Source organism: Stegodyphus dumicola, chromosome X2, assembly GCF_044657685.1.
Source record: "Stegodyphus dumicola isolate Sdum_Otavi_A_Nest chromosome X2, ASM4465768v1".
NCBI lineage: Eukaryota > Metazoa > Arthropoda > Arachnida > Araneae > Eresidae > Stegodyphus > Stegodyphus dumicola.
The window spans coordinates 186,229,821-186,243,041 of record NC_140781.1 but is presented as its reverse complement, the minus strand read 5'-3'; the positions used below and the strand labels follow the sequence as shown (position 1 = coordinate 186,243,041).

The 13,221-nt window shown below is 34.7% G+C and overlaps 1 protein-coding gene across 1 annotated transcript in view; it reads left to right on the top strand.

Moving 5' to 3' along the window:
- The window catches only part of LOC118188723 (transmembrane protein 8B), a 167,526-nt gene that overhangs the window by 91,037 nt on the left and 63,268 nt on the right, over nt 1-13,221 (top strand). Inside the window, exon 4 of the mRNA XM_085809561.1 lies at nt 3,803-3,927. Within this exon, the coding sequence (XP_085665687.1) occupies nt 3,803-3,927 (125 nt within the window). The remainder of the gene's footprint in view (nt 1-3,802; nt 3,928-13,221) is intronic.

Below are 13,221 nucleotides of genomic sequence, written 5' to 3'. Positions count from 1 at the left end.
CGCTTTTGGAGCTTTTAGGTGGCAAGGATTTACTGAAGTTTCAAGGAGGCAGAGGTTTTTCTGAGTTTGCTTTGTGATCCGCGTCTGAAGCAAGAGGTTTCAACGTGTTCTTTGCTTTTGCTTAGCCAACTTAATGTTTGAAGGCAAATAAAGAGTTTCGGTCATCATTATGTGTCTGAAGTTTCTTAAGTTCTATACTGAGGGAATATCAAGTCACATTACAGTCCACTTATATTGAAAGACGGAACATACAATATGTATGAAGGAAACAATCATAGTTACAGGAAATTTCCAGAATTCCATCCATTTACCACAATGCATATTTCACAGCATTGATGCGTGAATTTACAGACTCATTCAAATTGGCCATGAATGTCACAAACACATACTGCTACTTCCATGATTCTGGCAACAAGGTTGATCTCAGATGTTACAGGTGTTTTGTAAACCAGGGACTTTATGTATCCCCATGAGAAGAATCCATAGGGTGAGGAGATTTTTTTTTATGGCGGGAAGCCTTTCAGTTTCCTGTAGCACAGCTTCCTCTATGGCAGGTGTAGCTGTAGGACGTTGCTGGCCAATGTGGCTGCTTACTCAAGCTTCACTTAATCTGCAGTGTAATTCTTTATGCAATGGATAACTTGGCAGGCGTGTATTTGGGAAGAGCTCTCGGGTATGCATCTCATGGGTTGTTCATTTCCATCCATGACTCAATAAGCAGAATACATCAGCCATTTCCTCATTATTGAACCAATGCATCCTTTTCCTCCAACATTCTTGCTTGAAAAAAATCCCCCTTTCCGCTCTTCAATATGCTTGCAAACATCACCCACTAGGAGTGGTTAGTCACAGTTTCGGTTTAAGCTTGTAAAGTAACAGTGTAAAACTTGTTCATCATGGTCTGACAGATCAGACTGTAAATTTTGTAAACAACATTTCGAGAAACCCTATATAAGGAGAACCAATGAGATGCAGCATTAATGTCTGTATGGCTGTAGCTAGGTCTTTTGATTACCAGGTGCGTGATATTTGGTAATCGATTGCTAATCTGGTGATATTTTGTAAGTTCACGGGAAACATACTCATCCTAGGATCAATTTTTCTAGAAAGTTCTACTCTTGCCTCACCCCTTTGGTTGTGAGACAAATAGGAGGCTATAAATTAGTTGACACTTAATCTGCTTTGACTGATGTGCAGTTGAGCTCACGTATTCAGCGATTTTTAACCTTTGCTCAATGAATGATATTATAATTTGCAGGTTTTATTTCTTAAAAAATTGCAAATTTTTAACAGAAAAAAACATTCTCTCTTTTATTTGTTAAGGAAGAATTCAATTTTATCTCTTAATTCTCCTTTAACTGTTTTCAGCTACTTTCTATCACATGAAAAATAAATTGCTTTGGCTGGAATTGATAATAAAGTTTCAGGTTTTCCATTTCATTTGACCTCAGTATTTTAAGAGATCTTTAAAAGTGCTTAGTGTGAGTTTACATAAATTCCATTACTAAAAAGACGAAAGAGCATTGCCACTGCCAGTAGAAAGGACATTACTGCAAATGCGGAAATAAAAGGAGAAATGGCATTGGTTTTTCTCGGTACTTTTCCGTTTCGCCGGCACAAATCTCGCCAAACAGACTTTATTGGCGACAACATAGTACAGTATACACATAAAAAAATGTTAACAAATGTTACTTCTACGAATTTTTTATTTTGAAGGTATAAACATTTTAATATCGTTTAAAATTTTGTAAAAAGCCAATAAATAAAGACAATAAATTTGTCAAAAGACATTAATTTAAGAATTTACTATGCTTTCGGTTCAACATCCTGATTCGCCGGTTCATATCACATAACTCAAATGATCTGATCTCAGGTAAACTACGCTACAAAAATCTAATTCTCTCAGTAATTATCTACATTAATTACAATTTAAATCAAAATTTGGAACACAAGTTTAAATGTAAGAATTATTTCAATTCGTACGAATAGCTTACTCAGAAATTAAGTAAAACCGCAGTGCTTTACTTCTTTAGTGCATTTTCATTAGAATGGATAAATTTAACTCTTGACTTTGCCTTTTCTATATTTTCGCCTTCGGGTGAGCGGTGTGATTTCATTCTAATTGACTTAATTATCGGGAATGGCCTTAGGGCATAAAATTGAACTATCTGGTAAAAATTATATGTAATTCTATGCCAGTATTGAAAGAGAAAATCAATCTGATAAGAAATGGCGGCGACTTGTTTTGAAAATGAGGCGTAAAAGGTTACCAGGGAGGATATTCCGTTTGGTTCCGGTTGTACCATTATCGCCTGCGCCGGCAAAATGAAAAAGTACCGTTTTCTCTAAGATGACAAACCATGGAACTGAATGCCACAGTGACGGCATCTACTTTTCGGAACCTAAAGGAATGCATCGCCACTGTAGAAGGAAAATTGCAGAAGTAAATGTTAAATCTCGGGCTTTAGAGAAAAAAATCTGAGAAAGAACTAGCCACATCAGGGGAAAAAAGTAGGTACCTCTGATAATAAAAAAAAAAGGCTATTGTTTATGTTGCTACTTCCAAATTTACTTCCAAATCTGCTATTTACTTCCAAATCTGCTCTGAATAGCAAAAACGTGTTTAAATTCTACTTCATCTGTTACATAATGAACTACCAGAGAAATGTATCAATGCATCATCACACGTCTGAAACTGCACGTGTTCCTACATGATCAAATGGTTCTGTTTTTTCACTATGGTATCAGTCTTGTTACTTTCTATTGTGTGTTAAATCGGTTATAGCAAAGCATGTTAGGGCTATCTGTTTTAGCAGAAGGACACTTTCACAGAAGACTTTTTAAGCTTTAGGCTCTTCTGGCTCCGATTGATGTTACAAATGGAAAATTCATGAAAGTGCCCATGCAGTCAGCTTATTCATCAGGATTTAAATTTTCTTAAACTAATTAAATGTGCAGGGCCACATAAACAAGTGAAGTAAAAATAATAATGACAGATAATCAAAGCATCATGCAGTGCTCTGAAATCAGGAAATTTTCTGTAGCACCCAGAATACACACCTTCAGTGTTATTTGTCTTTGAGTGAATTAGTTCATCTTAAAAGCAGATAACACTGAAATGACTTGATCTGGACAGATTTATTCATTCATTTTTTTTCAAGAATTCCTGAATTAATGAAATTCTATAGTTTACATTCATTTCTATTTCTGGAGCTTTCTGCCCAATTATAGGCATATTTATAATAGTTTTTCATCTATTATAAATATGCCTATAATTGGGCATACTGCGTAGCTTTTGTTCCCATTTTGTCATTTCAGAGTTTGATGTCTTACTATGATGATAAAATTAAAGGATGCCAGCAGTTAATGTAATTTTTTAATGTATTTATTGCATGTAACAAATTTTGTTCAGTTCTATTTTTTATCAGTATGTGTGCAATTCATATTAACTGTCTAAATATTATGTTAACGGCTGTTTACATTTTATTAAATAATTCTGCTCTCACATAGCTCATAATCTTAGGCATTTAGTGATTTTGTGCCATCAGCTCAAAAATTTAGATCCGATGATTCTAACCTTAGTAGGAGTAGTTTGCATATAAAAATATATTGCATTTTCATTGATTATTATATAATTGTATTGACCCCCTTCCCTGCCAAAGGAAAAAAAATAAAGACGGAACATAATGTTTCAAGCAGAAATATTTTCGAAATGTTCAATTTTGACAATTCCCATGGTAAACTATTGACGATTTTTTTCCAATTAGGTTTTGAGTAATTTTGTATTTTTTCTAATTTTCAGGGTCTTTTCAAATCATGTTTGAGTTGGCTTTCATCAACGTTGAAGCTAAATATCGTTACAAATGTTATTAGTTTGCTTCAAAATGAAAAGCTTAAGCAGAACATATCTGGAAGTCAAATATACAGGTAATAAATAGATCCTATATTAAATTATAGTTTGAACTATATTGAATTTTTGTAGAAATGTCCTTGATTGTCCTTAATATATTTGCTGTAAAAGAGAAACCTTAACCCTTTAACTGTCAAGTTATTTTGATGATTTGGCTACACAAATTGTCGAATTTTTTTATTGGAAAAACCAAATGTAGCCGAAATAAACTTCTCCCGATATATATTCGGGTATGACAATACGATGCACTCAAAAAAAAATTACCCCGAGAAATACTCGGACGTGACATTTTCGAACACCAGTGCTGTGCCCGAGATAATCTTGGGCATGACGGTTAAAAGGTTAAAAGTGTAATTATAATGAGAAATTTTTACAATTGTTTATGTGCATAATGTTCCAAAATCAAGCAAACTAAAAAAATATATTGCATTTTAGTGGATTTACAATGTATGTTAATACAGCACAGAAATACAAAATTTGTCTTTTTTGAAGAAATTTTAATATATAAATTTTTAACTGCAATAGATGGCTCTGTATGTCGGTATAGTGACTGTGTCTCTGCTTTTAAACTATCATTATCAAAAGTCAGTATTATGCTGACCTGTAACAAAATAAATTATTCCTATCCTGACATAAAGCCAAGCATTTTATTTTGAAGCATATGCCCAAAATGGAGCATTACTTCATGTTACTTCTTGCTTGCTTTCAATTTTTGGTTAAAGTGGAGTGATATGGAAATACTTGTAGTCTGTTCTGACTAGTTCTGACCTCAGTCATGGGTCCTGCTTATTGACCTCAGAAAATGTAATGTCCTATATTTTAGAAAATATATTGATAGAGTTTTGGTCGGTAGCAGCCTAAGAATACATCAGAGGCCTGGGTCACATGATTCTTGAAAGAGGACCCTGCTGTAGAGAGATAATCTAACATCACTGGAATGTGAAAATATGCTATACAGCAGAATGTGTATATGGTTCCATAGCAACTTCACTCTCCATGCAGAAGAAGCATCACTCCAAAACACTTAAGATTCAAATTCACTTTTAGCTCTATTAACTGGATGATGTTGCTTATGGTTCCATAGATTTCTGATTTGCACCCCAACTCTAGCTGAGCAGCAAAGGAATCAACTGCACCCACCACCGCATTGGTAACCCAAGAATAATGACTGGCTGCTGTTCGACCTCTCAACACTTACAGGCAATCATATGCATCAGACCAACATTGAACAGACCCTTACAGCCACGCTCAACCAACTACATCATAATAATGTTGACTAGACACTCAGTCATGCCCAACCAACAGTTCTTACATGGCAGCAAGCCATGAGCCACAAGTTCCTGGTTCAAAGCCATCCAGACTATGAAAGTTGTAAAGCGTCCTATCATGTAAAAATAGCATTTGAGTAAGTCCATAAATTTATATAAAAACTATAAGCAATTTTGAGTTGCATTGAAAATATAGCATTTCTGCAAGATATTCAAGATTCGGGATAAAAATATTGATATGAGAGGCTAACGAATGGGAAACATCCATCATGGCAGTCGAGCCTGAAATGAAAGAAGACAGTGCATCAGGTGGTGAAATGAATGAAGGCAGTGAGTGCATCATGTTTTGACTGGTGGGTTCATATGGTGTTCCAAGAGTCAGGAAAGCTTTGCACTTGGCCCAAAGAATAGTTAGCATCAGAGCAAAGAAAACAAAAAGCTTTATCCCAGTAATACAAAAATGATAACTTTAAATGTGTTGCCGATAGATGGCAGCGTAAAATACAATCAAATCACAAGCCAACCATGATAATTATATGTAAAATAAAAGGCAAAAGGATGTGGGGCAAGGGAGAGACTCAGCTCAGAGGACCATACTTTTAGAAAGGAATAGGCAGAAGGATAGGAAGAAAGGAATATTATTGAGTTACAGTGAGATATAATCATCAATCAGTTCCAATTTCTGAGTGTGGCTCCTGGCCATCATCTGTTATCTACATGATGTGGATCAAAATTTAAAACAGCTGCTGAAATATTTTGCTCTAATGCAGTATTGATGAAAAACTTATCGGCTGTTTTTGCCATTGAGGTAAGCAATAGGTCACACCAAGGTCTTTGAAAATTGTTACATTGTAGTAGAGCCATCGAAAAATCTGTCTGAAAGTCATGTTTTGACTGACTTGCAGTTTATGTAATGTTGTTTTACAAACAAAGCCCCAGACAGGACAGGCATGAGTAACAATGGGACGTATCATGGTCTTACAGAGGAGTAACATGTTATCTAATCAAAGAACAGAATTCAGGCAAATTAAGGGGGGAAGAGTAAGTAGCTTTACACTTGCAGAACTTAAAAATTCGTTCAGGTGAATCTTTGGTCTAGAATAACAGCAAGTTAGGTTACTTGCTTAGACCACAGGATAACAGTATTATACATACTGATGGCTGACGATGGTCCTTTGATTTCTGAACATGATTGCCATTTGTCCATGATCTTGATTTTCTATTTTTGAAGCCAGGACTTCATTGTGTGTATGTGATTTTGTAGTGCATGAGTGACTGAACATAAAGATGCATTTCATGGAAAGATCATCTATCTGCATACATGGCAAGTGTTGCGTTGGGAGTGCGAGGTACATTGTTACCCATAAAGCAAGAATAAAATTTTGCTAATCATTGACCTTTGAGGTATACCACTTTGTGGAATATGTATTTTTTAAGCGAATGACAAAGTACCTATTGGTAAGTTAGGAATCAATTGTGTGTAATGTAATTTGGAAAACCTGGGATAGTAAATTTGTAATTCGTTCCAGATATGATAAAAGCCATTGAAATATCACAAAATAATCTACAGTGGATTTATGATTTAGCAGTCCCTAAAAGATGTTTTCGACTCCAAGGTGTTTGTAGGAGCTGATGAGCAATTGAGTGTAAGGTCAAAATCTATGCTGATCTGGAATTATGATGTTATTATCTGCAAAGTCCAGAATGCATCTCTGAATAACATATTCAGCAATTTTGCTTAGCCCAGGCAGCAAGATGATTGGCCTATACGTAGCTGGGTTATCCAATGATTTTTCCTTGTTTCGGTATCAGAGAAACAGCTGCAGTTTTCCAGACTTGAAGAAAATAAGCTGTTTCAGTCATTAAGCTAGTCATCTGTAAATTTGCAGATCATGATTGCTGCCATATTTTTTTTTATTATTGTGCAATCAATGCCAGGGCTCTTTCTGATTTTCCTCATCTTAGTATGATTCAGAACCTGCGAGAGTTTGACTGGGGTTATGTTATTTGTGGGTGGCTTTGAAAAATATTATGCAGATTTAAGTGAAACAATTTGTTACTAAGTTTAGTATGTTGTTTATGATGGATTGAGAAGCATAGTGATCTGCTCTAGACTAGGCTTTCTACAGTTTGTTGTATGTGATCCTGCAAAGGCCTTTTAAGAGTGGAATATTACTGTGGCATCTTTTATATTTAGAAGCTACTTCTCAGCTAGAATTATCATCTTGAGGTAATGAATCGAGATATCTGGTCCAATTATCCTTTTTTGTGTGTGTGTGTTGGCGTGTGAGAAAGAGAGAGACTTGACATCATTGTAATGTTGAGTCATGTGAACTTTGTCCTCTGGTATTTCGTCCTTTGCTATGTATGGCAGGCTCGTTTCATTGTGTAATTAATTCTCTGATAGCAGGATCTCTCCGTCTTTTCATGGCAAGTGCATCTTTTTGCTGTTATTTTTTAATGCATTGTGGAGCTCTTCAGTAAATGCATCAAGTTTATGAGTTGAAACTCATTCCCTGATTGTATTGTTGGTTTAGTTTACTGGGTGTTGTTCAGAGCTCTGGTGTAATTACATCAATTAGTTCTAAGAGCTCTTTTGATTAGTGTGTTATAATGACCAACTGCACTGTCCATAATGACTGGGTTATAATCAGATGAATGTTCATCTTCACTTGTAATGGGGTTCGGGTATTCAGTATTAATGATTAGGAAAAGTAAATAATATTAGCTGATATTTTACTGTGGCATATTCTGGAGCTGAAGTAGTAAGTTTAACCTTATTGGCCTAATTAAAAATTGTGTTTCTATTCAAACTAGTGGAACTTCAGTCCCATTTATGGGGGTGTGCATTAAAGTCTCCACTTATTAGTATTCAATTGTTAAGTGAAGACATTGCCTGTTTATGCAGTGTAGTGTCTTAATGAGCTGGCATGTAAATGGAGACTAATGTGGCTGGTTGGGCAGTGCCTGGAATGACTGCAAGAACTATGGCTTCTATGGCTAAAAGCTATTGTATTGGAGTATTATAATAAGGAAGGAAGTGCTTGATTAAAATTAGAATTCCTCCAGAAGTGATGTGACTTATTATGTGTCTGTTGAGATGATAGGCATTATAGTTGCTAATTGTGATCCCTGTGTGTGGGCCAAGCATGTGTTCTTGTAGAAGTAATAATACATGAGGGTTGTACTCATCTATAAAAGCCGAACCAAACTCATCTATAAAATTTATTTTATAGGATAGACCATTCACATTCCATGTGACTGTTCTGATTGGCTTTGACAAGTCAAATTATTATACATATACATACTTAGCTTTCTCATAATGTACATTCAACAGACATTTGTAAGAAGACATAAAGTACCTCATTATGTCTTCTTACAAATGTGACTGTAGAAGGTCAAGAATCTTGCGTAAAAATTGAAAGCTTATATGTATAGTGGTTTGCATGAAGTTTGTAGTGGACGTAAAATGACCTTTTGTGGTGCTTATTTTTCTTGAAGGGCAGGGCAGCATACAAAATGACTGAAGGCTAGGAAGAACAAAAAATATAAAGTGTGAAACTTGTGGCTGATTTCCTTGAAGAAGTATTTTGTCAGATGTTTGCTTGATTGCTGAGCAAAAACGGAAATGCCCGGACATTGCAAGGTTATTGAAATGAAAATCTGATATGTAAGCTGAAATTTTTCTGTCACAAATATTCTCCCTCTGTGAAATGTGAAGTAGAACCGGAGCTGAAATCGCAATCAAATCAATGGAAATGTCCATTCCCACCTATAACCCTAAAAATTTTGATAGGTGCAATCAAAGATTAAGTAAAGAGGATGGTGTGTACCTAAGATTACTAAGACATCATCATGGCAGTTAGAGTTCCATGTGGAACAAATATACCTGCAGTGTCAGACCTACAGCTAATAGAGACCTGGAGTGGAAATCTCCTTGGGGCCCCCTTTATTGGAATGATTGCTATACAAAAGGTCAACATAAATATATAATTAACATCTATTTAATTAAAATTAAATATTTAAAATGATTTGGATAAAAGAATATTATAAGACTAAAGTAAAAACAGCTTACGTCTAGCAGACAAACAACATATATTTAGAAAAGTGTATCGATAGGCCATTACTGATGTATTAAAAAGTGTTTTTTAACTTTTCTGTCAATAAAAAAAGCTAAAACTCTAAGTTTCCAATTGGAAGTATTGCCAAACCCTTAAGTCTTATTTGGCTTGTGATTGAAGGTAGTTCTTTAATCAATTCCAACTTTGGAAAGCTTCTCTCGCAAAAAGCAGTGGAAACTCTCAATGTCAAAAAGTCTTTACTGCCAAATGTAGGTTAGGCCACAGTTCGAATCCCGCAAACGGGCTGGCTGCATGAGCGTTTTCGTAGTTTTCCCCATGTGTAACGTGTATACGAGCCAGTTTCCCTTAGAAAGTCCTCCACGAAGGCATTCCTCCCCTTAGGCAGATAGCCCTCATATGCTTTGCCGTAATTAAATACACCAACACCAAATGTAGGTTAGGAACTGATTATTGGAAGCCTATTTCCATAATAAACTTTAACATTTTCAATGCAGACCACAATGTCCTTCAATTTTTGCTGCTTGAAGATGACAGCTTAAACATTTAATTTATATTCCTACATATAGGTACACCAACTCCTCTCCCCAAGAAAAAGAGAAACAGTTCTTTATCTGCCAATCTACTTGGCCTACTACTACTTTTCTCAAGAGGACATGCCAGTTTTTTTTGTATTTTAATCTGAACTTCAAATTATGCCAAAAGTTCCAAGTTTTGTAAAAACCTAGCTGCAGTCTTTTTAAAATTTGCAATCAAACTTTTAATCCCCTCAGTATTGATTGAATTTTGCATATTTAATAACATCAATTTTTAAATTAAACTTACTTTATTTCTTCTTTCATAATTTAAAATTTGGGTTTAATCCAAATGAAATTTGCACATTCATCTGCTTTATTTTAAAAATTTATAATAAAAAATTTTATAATTTTTTTTAAAAAAATTGAATTATAAAAGTTTTATCATCATCATAAAGCTGATATATTTCCAAGCATAACTGCAAAATGTTAGCTTTTTAGTAAAAATTTATGAAGATATATGTGAATTTATATATTGGCATATTTTGAAATTGGCATACTTGCTAAAAGTGATGTTGACTCCAAATGTAGTTTATGCACTTTGTTACAATCTTCAATGAATTGCAGCAGTAATCTTAAACCAAAAAGCTTTTTTTTTTTTTTTTTTTTTTTTTTTTCTAAGTTAAGAATATTAATCAAAAGTTTAAAGTTTTTTCTTTCATAAAAATAAATATTTACATGCGCTATTTTATCATCTGGTATTTTACTTAATTTCATTTTATAAGCGACGAAATTTATATCTACTGCCAGACTGCATTGTAAATTTGTAAAACAAACTGTTGTTTACATTTGAGGGAGCTGCTAATATTATCATCAAAGCAAAATATATTTTTATGTAAACATTGGATTTAGATTAAAGACATTTTTAAGAGTCAAGGTCTGGATTCTGTCTGCCTGTGTGGACACTTCTAATTTTATATCGAACAAAATTTTAACTATTGCACTTGTACTGTTTTTGTCAATTCTGCCAAATGTGCAAATAAGTGAGTTTAAACTTAATGTCATGTGTAGCTTGACATGATAGGTGAGCCATGCAATTGCAATTTGACGATGGACTACATCCCTATAATTTGAAGATGGACTACATCCCTGGAAGAGCTAATTTTGTAGCTGATATGTTATCATGCCATGTGTATAACCATGAAAGAGAATTATGTGAAGTTTGTATGATAACCATGATAGCCAGAAGTTCATGCCTTCTAACCAGAAATGCTGTAGAAATCCATTGAGAGCAGCTGATCTTAAGATCATAGAATATTTCTAAAGTGAAGTAAGAAATTAATTGTATCAATTGAGGTTAAGGAATCAAGAAATTTTGTATTGCTAAGTCTGATTCCGAGGCAGCTCAACTAATAGTATCAATACATGAGCCAGAAAGAATTCTTAAGCAGTATCATGATGCTTCTGCAGCAGGACATTATGGTTCTGAAAGACATACCGTAGAATTTCCCAAAGGTATTATTTCATGGGAATGTGAAAATACATTGCAGATTACATAAAAAATTGTGATGATTACAACTATTACAAGCCTTCAAATCAGAAATCATCTGGGTTGCTCCAAGTACTAGATATGGCCAACACATTGAAATGCTAGCTATTGATTTATATTGTCCATTACCTGAAAGTACCAGAGGGAAAAAGTTGATTTTTATTGTTGAAAATTTCAACACAAAATGGATGGAGATTTTCACTTTACCAGCTGCTACTGCAAATGAATGTGAAATTATATTAATCAAAGAGGTTTCTGTACAATATGGATTCCCTCAAAAGCTAATCAGTGATAATGGAACTCTGTTCATGAGCACTATCATGCAGCAAGTATGCTTTCTACTTAGCATTGACAAAGTGTTCATTTGAATGCATATCTATGAAGCAAATCGGGTAGAGTGAAAGAACAGGGGTTTGAAAACTAGATAGACCATACTTGTGAGCAATAAACACTCTTGAAGATTATTTTAGAGTATGTAAAGCAGTTTTTGCAATGTTTCTTAGTAAGTTTAGGCATTGATAGTGTCACCTTGCAGGAAGATGTCCTAGAGAGTCATCTGTCTCAAAACACGTTGCACTTGTATTTCTGAGTTCTGATTGTTGCTTTTATTTTAGTCCTTTATAACATGAGGAGTACATCCACTCCATAGACTGCTGTTTTGTTTGAGGGATTTTATGTAACATCTCATTCCATCACCTTTCGGCACCATATGAAGAATTCCATTGCAGTATCTTGGCGTTTGAGTTGCTCATCTGTTGTAAGCATGTATGGTACCCAACAGAAACACAATTACGGAATTACAGTCTGCCAGATGCAGTGTAATGCATTAGCAACTGGAACTGGAAGCTCCGACAAAGCAATTTTTTTTCTTTTTATTCTTTGCTTCCGTTGCATAGATGAAGTCTTCGATTAAGACAGGTGGTCACCCATTTTATTATTTGGTTGTGCACATAGCCCTGCCCTTCATTAAACATTGCACCAGTATCCATACTATTGAGGCACTCATAATGTGTTTGTTATCTGCTTCACAAATCTAACAGTAGATCTAAGCATGCATGCCTCCAAAGTGCCTTCAGCTGGCCTCTCTACTTTGCCAGTGGGCCATTGATTTCAGGCCGCATTTACACCCTTTGGAAATGGAAGTTACTTTCTGAGTTTTCTTAATTATAATATGGTTTCGGCTCCAATCCACATTTTCTCAAGAATTTTGCCATGCTTTACCCATTTTTTATGATTGTGTATTAGGCCTGTGTGACTGACACTATAAATTGCGCCAGCCAAAGACAAAAATATTGTCACAGTTAGCTTCCAGTAATGAATCAGTTTTTTATATTGCAATAAATCAACTTTGTTGCTGCATCAAAGTATTTTATATTTGATTTTTAAATTTAAATTAGCTGTTAGTGAATATTCAAATCCAAGAAATGATTTGCAAACATTAAAATTGCACTTCATGGATTTCATTGTGTTGCACACACTATAGAACTACATACTTTATGAATTTAGGCCAATGGCTGGATGTGGAGCAATATTTTGTCAGTTGTGCTTCCAGGATAATATAATATTTGCTGTTTGTATTGTGGTAGCAATGCATCTGATATCTTTTCTGTCATGAATTAACAATAGTCTAGCTGCAGTGAACTAATAATTAATAAATTGTCTGTATAATTTTATAATTCTTATATTTAATATATATTTTAGAGAAGAAAATTCAGCTCATTAAAACTTTTATGTAGTATTAGCTGTCCTGTCGACGGAAAGGAACTGGTGCAACACAGCTATTGAGGTAGAAAATGAGTACTTGCTGCTACTGGCAAGGTAATCTTCTGGAAAACTGTAGCCAGACATTTGCATTGCCTGCCCTCCTGTTGCGTGCATTCCATTGTCTAGACATCACCGT